The sequence below is a fragment of the Plutella xylostella genome, chromosome Z (assembly GCF_932276165.1).
Source record: "Plutella xylostella chromosome Z, ilPluXylo3.1, whole genome shotgun sequence".
Lineage (NCBI taxonomy): Eukaryota > Metazoa > Arthropoda > Insecta > Lepidoptera > Plutellidae > Plutella > Plutella xylostella.
Window position 1 is genome coordinate 15,874,526 of NC_064012.1, and position 10,766 is coordinate 15,885,291.

Here is a 10,766-nt window from a genome sequence, read left to right on the forward strand (position 1 = left end):
GTCTCAATAGCGGATTTGCTGACGACGCGTTTAAGGATTAATACCCTTGTTTGGTTAAATAAATTGGATGAGTCCCATGACGAAAATCTAACAGACCATTCATAAATCAAGCATTATGTGAATCATTCACTCACACTTCATTCAATATTCTGTCATATTCATTGAAATTGGTGTCTATGTCTCTATAATGTCAAACAACCTCAAACAACCAAACTTTTTGGTTTTGTGGTTGCCATGGTTACTATTTCTATCGAGGTTGTTTTTTGACATCCGTCATTGAAAATAATATCATTACGCCATGCCCTTTGAAAAACAATACCACGAACTAGATGGAGTGTCAGTGCAAAAGAAAGGAATCAACAAATAACACCTCAATTTCTAAGTAAAGTCTTATTTTAAAATAGTTTGTTAGAAGATTTTTCACTTAATTCAATAGTTCTCATTAAGTCATTAGGTTTAACTTCTTATATCTACCTCTGTGGTCTAGTGGTAGAGGCAGTAGTGTGGTAGAAAATTGTCTACCAATTACCACTATACCTCCCCATCACTAACGACATCGTTATTATGTAAGGATCTCAGGAGGAACTTAATCTCATGCTTAGTTTATAGATAATCTTATCTACCAAGAAAAAGATTTATTAACCTTACAAGTGCAACATAAGTACATAAATTTGTGGTTACAAGTTTTCCCTTCCCTAGAGTTTTTCATGACTAAACAATTTCTAGGTACCTACGAATTAGATATATCGCTAAGTAAGTATTCTGCCATAGACGGTACTGGATATTACTCTGTGCCTAGACGAAGGATGAGTGAGAGTGAAAGTTGGCGTCGGATGAAGTCCAAAGGAGAAAGTTATTGGTTTTCCGCGAGTTCTTACTTAGTTCTATCTACGTTTGTAGCGCTAGTGTGTTGCGGAAAATCGTTCTCTATTGCGCGAATAGAAGCCCAACCATCAGATCCAGGACAGAACTTATTACTGAATCTCCCTACAGTGAATACGAAATGTACGAAACGAATGCTGAAAGGAACATACTATTATTTCTACACATGCCAGTTCCGTTCTGTAAATTATGAATAGTAGGTACTTACTTATGCCATCAATAAGAGTGGCAATTAGTAGTGCTAAGCGAGTGCCTGCCTCCTGCCTAGGCTACCTAGGCTGCCTACGCCCGAACCGACTAATCCTTTCTAAAAGCGAAGTCGTCGATGCCCACGCTCAAAAAATTGCATAAAGCAAGTTATTATTATTATTGAATATTCAGAAAGTGTAACTATATAAAATATATACTATACACATATCTCTACGTAATGGTCATCCTTATATACGTTTGTAAGAAAACTGTGAAGAGAGCTATGAAGCTCATCGAAATAGATATCCTCGATTTTTCACTGTTTGAAGGTCAAAATTCGTGTGTACAATAATTGTATATCGTGCAGTAGGAATTTCCCTAAACTTTTCCCTGCTGGGAAATTCCCGTGAACGGGAATATTGCCACGGTTCTTCAGTAGTAGTGCCTGACGCTATGTGAGCCGCTATGAGCGGACAGTTCTATGAATACGAGAGTTTATTCGCAGCAGCTCTATCAGATACCACCATCATAAAAGGGACAAAACAACAGGGATAAGTATGTAGGTTACGTGGTAATGTGTCCTAAATCGTGGTATTCTATTCTATAAAACAACAGAAACATTTATCACTCGCAATAGCTCGTTGATAGGTCGCGTCTTTAGAATACATACATGCTGACATAATGACACACACCTCACCCTACGTACTCATGTGACAGAGCGCATGTACTCACGTCTCAGAGCGCATGTAGGTACTCATGTCTCAGAGAGCATGTACTCACGTCCCAGAGCGCATGTACTCACGTGGTAGGCGACGTTGGCGATGGTGACGCGGTCGTCCTCGGTGTTGGGGAACGAAGCCTCCTTGTCGAACTCGTAGGTCTGCAGGAAGCGGTAGCTGATCGTGTCCTCGTTGAAGCCTTCTATCACCCTCGTCTGATACAACCTGCGGGAGAAGGGGAGGGGTTAGCCGAGGATGGACGACCATCGACCAAAGTATCTATGTGACAATGATCATGACATACGAAGGCATAAGTATGTTAAGAATGGTTGCCGTGATTGGGTGCAGCCCAGGGGAGTCACTCTACATATATAGGTACTCTAACTTTTTTATTGCCTGTGAGCATCGAAGTAGTTTTATCTATTTCGATGTGTTTAATATGACGAAAAACGAAGATTTGGAGCGCTGCTTGCTGAGCCGCGACTCCATCCCGTTGTATTAAACGTGTCGATTGCACGAAAGTTCCCTTTCTTTCGTTATAAGCCAGTAAAGGGTAACCCTCCTGAAAACTATGAAAAATATAAAAGCATTCACAAAATTTTATGACTCTGTATTTTGGTCGTCGTTATATTAGTAATTCAGAAATCATTTTACTTGATATTGCCACTATCTTATTATTGTAAGTAATCTTAATAGTCCACTAATAGTGGTAAGGGATACTCGTAAAACAATTATAATATCTGTTATTCTGAACAGCATCGATCGTATTGCTGCAGACAAAACAACACAAGTAACGTGATACAAAACTAGCTCATAGTTTCACAACGATGGAAACAGCAAAGAAAACATTACTCATGTGTTTCCAATTAAGTAAAATGTTATCTGATCTAGGTATTAGTAGGTAGGTATTAACAACGTAGTTTTCCTTTTAATATCGTATTACTTATCTCCACACACAGAGGCAATCAAGAAAATCTTTGGTTATAGTTATTTATAAACAAAGCAAAGCGTACTTTATTTATCTAACAGGATAAATAATTACTTGTGTATTTTTAACTAAACTAGCTTTTACTTTTAGAATTTTAGAAATTATGTACCTATGTATTATATCCTAATCCTAACTAATATTATAAATGCGAAAGTAACTGTGTCTGTCTGTCTGTCTGTCTGTCTGTCTGTTACTCTTTCACGCCAAAATTACTGAACGGATTTGAATGAAATTTGGTATACATACGGTCTAGACCCTGGGAAAGAACATAGGCGACTTTTTATCCCGGAATTCCCACGGGAAAACTTTTTAAGGCGAAGCGAAGCGCGCGGGACCAGCTAGTGTTATATACAGGGTGGCCCAAAGAGTGACGTCCAAAGGAAAATGTTTGATTCCTTAGGTCAAGGGGTAGCCAAATCACCCCCATGTATGTTCAGCAATTTTAAGTAGTTTAGGAGTTATGATTTTTTTTCCAAATTTTCTACGAAAATCGACCTCAGTGGATTAATTATGTTTTATTATTTTTTGGATAACTTTTTTAAAGCATTTTTTATTTTTGTGTCATCCTCTTAAGTTGTTCTTTTATCCATAAAAGTTTCAGCTTCCTAGCTGTAATGTAAGTTAGTTATTTTTTTATCGAAAGTTCGAATTATATCATCGAGCTAGACTGCTCTGAATTTTCTACTTGAAATTAAAAATTGAAAAAGATATTCTCATTGTCCCTTATTAATTTTAAAAACTCTGCAAGGTTCCAAAATTACATAAAAATAAAAATAAACTATTGCTTAATAGGGTATTATTTGCAGAAAAAAGCCTTCGAAGGTACCTGGGTGGAAATTACCTAATTAGTAAATTGTTTCAGAAAGTTGAAATATTCCTGTTATGTCATTACTAAGGACTAATTAAGTTAGAAAATGTATCAAATTAAAGGGAAAATTAAATTATTTACTTTTTTTTTTAAATTTACGTTACATTTTTGAATGTAAATTCTTAGAAAAATGTTTTAGTCTGAGTAGTAAGATTTATGAGATATTTTTTTTATTAATAATAAGTAAATAAACTCTAATAATTATTTTACACATTTACTCACAATAAATTTTCAAAATGGCGACCTCCCATAGCAATAAACAACCTGCATCTACGCAAGAAATTTTCTTTAAGTCGCCTATACGCTTCTCTGTTTCATTCGGATGTAACTTTTTGACAGATGTCACATTTTTGAGAAAAGGTACTTTTTTTACATGTTTAACCTTTTGACAAATATCATATTTTTTACATTTGTCACTTTTTTGACTTAAAGAAAATTTCTTGCGTAGATGTAGGTTGTGTATTGCTATGGGAGGACGCCATTTTGAAAATGTATTGTGAGTAAATGTGTAAAATAATTATTAGAGTTTATTTACTTATTATTAATAAAAAAAATATCTCATAAATCTTACTACTCAGACTAAAACATTTTTCTAAGAATTTACATTCAAAAATGTAACGTAAATTTAAAAAAAAAGTAAATAATTTAATTTTCCCTTTAATTTGATACATTTTCTAACTTAATTAGTCCTTAGTAATGACATAACAGGAATATTTCAACTATCTGAAACAATTTACTAATTAGGTAATTTCCACCCAGGTACCTTTGAAGGCTTTTTTCTGCAAATAATACCCTATTAAGCAATAGTTTATTTTTATTTTTATGTAATTTTGGAACCTTGCGGAGTTTTTAAAATTAATAAGGGACCATGAGAATATCTTTTTCAATTTTTAATTTCAAGTAGAAAATTCAGAGCAGTCTAGCTCGATGATATAATTCGAACTTTCGATAAAAAAATAACTAACTTACATTACAGCTAGGAAGCTGAAACTTTTATGGATAAAAGAACAACTTAAGAGGATGACACAAAAATAAAAAATGCTTTAAAAAAGTTATCCAAAAAATAATAAAAAATAATTAATCCACTGAGGTCGATTTTCGTAGAAAATTTGGAAAAAAAATCATAACTCCTAAACTACTAAAAATTGCTGAACATACATGGGGGTGATTTGGCTACCCCTTGACCTAAGGAATCAAACATTTTCCTTTGGACGTCACTCTTTGGGCCACCCTGTATAATATAAATACACGAGACCAGGAACGTCACTGATTAAACTCCACCCTGTCCGTATGCGTGTAATAAGCTGCTTCTGAGTTCTTTGCAACCGATTTAGTTGTACTGTATTCTAGGGTTTTCTTTGTCTTTGAGCGGTATCTAGTTTTGTTGTCGGTCTGGCTTCCTTTGAAACTCAGTTACAAGACCTGAAGTGATCTGTAGCCGGAAGGTAACTTAGATGGGCTGTGGGAACGGAGGGGGGAGCATTGGGAGATTGAACGAAGACACGTTAATGTCACATTGGTGGACTAGACTAGAACGACTAGAATACCTTCTAGTCGTTTACTTAATTATACTGATTAGAAAATATTTTTTTTCTTAAATACCTAACTAAAGTTTTATAAATATGATTAGTTTGTTGCTAAAATTCTCACGAATAAAAAGGTACAGATTTAAAGTTTTTACAATCAATCTCAGATATAAATAAAAAGTAAAGAAGACAACAGTACCCTAGCTACTATTTACTTTTAATTAAGTTGGTACTTTCTTGGAATGCACCAAGGGTTTTGTTTATTGATTTACTTAAAACATCCTGATTGCTTTTTCTATGCTAAGGCGTAGAAGCTAACAGTTTATAACAAGCATTGATATGATTTTTCTCACAATCGTGCCTTGTAACCTTGTGTTAAATGCATCTTATAAAATGCCGAACGATGAGCAGCCATCTATATGACATCAGCCAAGAGGCACTATATATAATAGTGTTCCAGAATAACTGTGCATAACTACTAAAGTGGTGATTAGACTACTCAGTATGAGTATGTCCATGACTCCAAGTGAAATTCACAGTCTCACCCAGCACAAGGGCACCTGTTGTACTCGTACCTGCATATTCCTTATACCGCTCCCCTACGTGGAAATTTCATATTGTTCAGGATGTATAAAGTCTACTTTGTCCTTTGTGATACTAGGTACTTTCAATTATATTAAGGTTTCAGTTAGTTCTTTGATTTCGTTACAAAGAATTCTTCAACAAAGGAAAATAAGTACCTTACAACTTCTTAATATTCTTTTCAGTGGGTACGAAGAGTATATACCAAAATACTTATAATACTTACTTAAATAAAAACTAATAGGATTTTTTATGTGTGACTTGAACATTTTGGTGCCAAGGTCAGGTCATACTCATGTCTTCTCCAATTTTATTACAAATGACGCTTTGCTAGTTATATTTAGTAGTTATGTATCTATCTATGTATTTGTGTAGATATATCAGCTGTCCGACACCCTATAATACAGGTTCTGTCTAGCTTGGGATCGGATGGCCGTGTGTGAGAAAACCCCACATATTTATTTTATTTATTGTGTCGGGGAACTTGCGTACAAGACAAAGAGATGCTTGATTTTGGTAATTGTGCTGAAAACTAGGTGAAAACGATGCCGATGCCTATAATATGGTATACATCCCACGGAAATCATAGTAATTTTCAACGATATTCACGATAGTTATATATTATAGTAACGTACATCAAGGGCAGTTAAGTTGTATCAACGTCGATTTAAACCACAGCAGCCTCTCGAATAAGAGGACTAGATCTTACCTAAATATGGCAAAATGCATAGTTGTTACAAAATTAGAACGTAAGGCCGCGCTGCCGGGATTACCCCCAGATTATAACTCCATCCACTAATGAAGCACTCAGGTTCAGCGCAGATTAAAGATTTAACTCTAGTTTCCAACATGCGCATTACCGACTCATATTAAGTGGATATACAAACACATACCGATACCGCATACAGACTTTACTCGTGTTTTATATTATTCTAGTAAATACTTATGTACCTACGATGTAATACTTATGTACCTACTTCCCTATTTAATGAGTTCTCACTAATAATAATTGGAAAACCTTTTTTGTTTATGCTAAGGAAAATTAATAAAAAACGTGCAGAAAGTAATATTTAAGTATATGTAACTCTCTATTTATATACCCAGCAGGGTTTACACATGCCCACGTTTATCAGGCTCATTTTGAAAGCGAGTTTTTGAAGATTTATTTTTATATTTCTCTCTATAAAAATCTACCAGTATATATTGTGATTGTTGGATGGAACAATGTAACCTTCCGGTTCTTTAGTGAAAACGCAACAGGTGACACCAAGCGAGCATGGTCGAGGGTTTATCTTTTTAAGTAGGTATAATAATAACCACTATAGCTTGTAGGGAAATATTTTAAAAATGGCTGCTTTCATTCTGAAGTTCATAAGTGAAGATGTTTGACAGTAAGGTCGTCGCTTGCGTATGTACATTAGCATATGTTCACCTTCTCCCCGTGTCAGCTCGCCGCGTGGACACTAACCCGCGGCGACACAGCCCTGGGCTCCGTCTGAGAGCGGAGGAAGACGCCACGTTCAGTAACAGGCTTCCGGTAAAAATGTACAACTCTAAAGGTAGGTAAGCACTCCTACAAACTCAAAGAGTAGGTAAAATGTTTTCCGTATTTCCTCCCTCAATGCTCAGTCCCACAATAGCACACGTTTCCCAATTTATTACATTTTTTTTTCAATAATTTAATCAGACTGATCTTTTTCACTCGACGTCGGGGCGCGTTAGTGTCGATGCAATTGCATATATATTTCAGGCATATTGGAGTTCGGCCGGTACGACCCTGGTCCGTCCCTAGGACGAGTGCGTCCCTGTCTTCGTTCTTGCTACGACCCCGCTACGCGGCTGCGTCCCTACTACGTCCCTGGAGGGTTATATATACTATACTGACGAAAAGAACGTACGAGAGATTTCGTGCAATCGGCACGTTTAATACAACGATATAGAGTCATGACTAGCGCAACAGAGCTCCGAAATGTAGTTTTTCGTATGTAGTATAGAGTGACCCCCCAGCTACGTCAAAGCTACGAGGCCGCTACGAAGCCGCTACGTAGCTGCTACGAGTCGGCGCAGTACGCCAGGCGTAGCGTAGTAAACAGTTTTTTCAGCCGCTTACAAATTCTGTGTTTGTGTTATACTAATGTAGTGATTCATGATAGCTGCCGCTGAAAATTTAGATTGAGAATGTATCGGAATGTAGGTATTTATAATTAATTATGTGTAAGTTACTTAATTGTCATCAATATTTCAGTAAGCATCATAAATATAACTATATCTGTTTCTCAATCTGTATACGCTATAACTCCAACACAGTAGTCCGTGGTGGTGACAAAGTGACAATATCAGCTGTCGCCTATTGTACTATGAGCTACTCGAGTAGAAGTGGGACATATCTGTCCTGTAATCTTTTTTCTATCTATCTATTGACACTGACCTTGTCAAAGCCCCTTTGTTCCTAAGATGTCTTCCTGCATTGTTGTGGCTTAGAATTTAGTCTTTACCTAGGTACGGCCTTCGAGGTTTCTTTGTATTAGCGTGGGAGGACTTATGTACGTAGGTGGCCATTAGGGCTCCGGATTATATCAAATTTCCTTTCGTATAAGATTTACAATGAGGATGTCAGGAGTATGCTTTACCAAGGTCTGGTTTTCATCTGAAGGGTATACTTGGACGTGAGTATTATGATTTTGTAGCTGCAAACAACACCTCAGGTTGCTAAAGGGTACAAGGAAGTATGGTATGTTTATGGTTGGTTTACTTACTTATAAATATATGGTCCTCTCTCCCGCACGCGCGGAATGCCTCCCGCGAGGACCTCGGGGCCGTTTTCGACGCTGAATAAATGAATCGTGAAATTCAAAGGAAACGGCACGTTTTCGAACCGTTCCAGAGCGATGGTGTTGTTCTCGAGAGCGACCTCCTGCCGACAAACAGAACACATTTAAGAATATATGTTTGGGAAACAGCTTAAAATTGGTATTAATAAATAACATTCCTCAGCTTAACGAGTTAACCCAAGATAAGATAATGTTAGGACGATTTCGGTGTATATTTCAGCGATTCTGTTTCCAACTCGTTTTAGATATATACATCCAATACCTACATACCTTCCAGAAAAGATACGTAACAACTGTAGATACCTGAAGTCCAAATATACGAGATGTCCTCGGGATTTCTCATCCAGTTACTATATACCATATAGTTATACCGGCTACATGTCTAAGGACATCGCTCCAACGAAACAGAGGGCGTCCCACGATACGCTTAGGTACCTGTTCCACCGAGTCACTCTATTTCGGGTTGCTCATGGGACTAAATATGTAAAATATGTTGTCTATTTTTGACGAACAGAATCGATCTAAACTCGATTTGAAAAAGTTTTGAATATGCAGAGGTTATTAAAATTTCACCCGGTATACCTACGGCCTTATATTATAGTACCTCAACTACCAATGATGCCATATTGCAAACTGATCAGTAATTCGTTTTATTCATACAATTAGTATACGACCAATCCATGTGCGTCAAAAGTTGTCCAGAACCCTGTATAGGTAAGTAGATACAATGTAACTTTGTCCTAAATTACACTATTAATATTATTTAGGCTGTAACCTGTTGCTGTAACATACCTGACCTGCTGACCTTTGAATTTCGCTTTAGGTTAAGGTCAGTACTTAATGGATACAGGGTATGTTTTGGACACAATACGTTGTTCATTTTGAAATTGCTGAAATCTTCGATCGGATATACTGATATGATCGAAGGCTCAAACAGATTGAAAATGGATTAAACCCAAATGCGAAATGAACCTTGCTCCATTTCATAATTGAGTCGATATATGATTGCATTGTCATTCGACGAAATAACCTACCTACAGTAAATATATGGATTGTGTATGTACCTAGGTATCCTTTTTAGCTGCACCTAAGCTTTGCATATTTTTGACCTATTATATAATCAAGACATGAAATAGGTAGCTACAAAACAATGTTATTGTATTGTAAGCCCTCGCGATTCAAACCCAACCACCTGTGGATCGGCCGCGGTCGCCCCGCAGCCTCCACAGACGTCACCAGACTATCACCAGCTTGCACCCTCACTTTCTTCCAAAAATAGTTACAAGGTGTTGTTCTCATGCATACATTTACATACCTTATTAAAATAATTATTCATAAAGTCTAACATAACATAAATAACATGTCATTTTCAGAAACCCACGTAAAAGCTGAGCTTATTCATCCGTTAAGCAAAATTCAACTGAATCTGTTTAAACCGACAACATTTTACAGAAAACACGAATTTTAATTTACTTTCTCTCTACTCAAATATTCAATTTACAAAAAGTTTTTCAGTAGAAGTTAGTGTTTTAAAATACTATACCTACGTAGAGATAAATTTAAGAAGTAGGTAGAGTGAATAAGCATTACTAAATGTATTAGTCGGTCGTGCTCAGATGGTACATGCCACGGTAGTTACCTGCAGGATGGTCTCGTCGATGATGCCGGGCACGACGGCGTAGCCCACGACGGCCACGGCCACGGCGACCACGGCGCCCACGGCCAGCACGGCCGCGCTGCTTCGCACTCCGAACTTCATGGTCACCGCGAGGACTGTGCGACGGAGCTGAGCTAGCGAGAGCCGCCGAAACGACACTCAAGTTACAAACAAGTATCGAAACTATTTAATTTCAGGGTTCAGTTGTTAATTCCGGCGAGCTAGGGTCGGTTCGGAGGCAGTGTATGTGTCGGCTAGAGTGCGTGGGTGCACATATGAGAGGAGATGCAGCTCAGGCTGAGGCTCCGCGCGCACTGCGCCGCGGCCGCTCGGGGCCGCTCCGGGCACCCCGGCGCGGCGGGAGCTCACAGGTACTACTATGTAAATTATCAAATTGAAATTTGCTTTTCTGTTCGTATTTTCTAGTTTGTAGTTTCCATTTCCAATTAATATTTCCTGAGCAATACCTTCGTACCTAAGCCGTTAGGTACTTATAGAGAGCGGGCGGAAAAAGCTGTAATCCC

The 10,766-nt window shown here is 37.4% G+C and overlaps 1 protein-coding gene across 1 annotated transcript in view; it reads right to left on the reverse strand.

Annotated features, from left to right (window-relative positions):
• The window catches only part of LOC105381344 (sensory neuron membrane protein 2), a 41,125-nt gene extending 30,643 nt beyond the window's left edge, over positions 1-10,482 (reverse strand). Inside the window, exons 1-3 of the mRNA XM_048632751.1 lie at positions 10,225-10,482; positions 8,511-8,668; positions 1,874-2,015 (exon numbers count right to left, since the gene is read on the reverse strand). Of these exons, the coding sequence (XP_048488708.1) occupies positions 1,874-2,015; positions 8,511-8,668; positions 10,225-10,344 (420 nt within the window). The 5' untranslated portion in view covers positions 10,345-10,482. The remainder of the gene's footprint in view (positions 1-1,873; positions 2,016-8,510; positions 8,669-10,224) is intronic.
• Between the last annotated feature and the right edge of the window lie 284 nt (positions 10,483-10,766).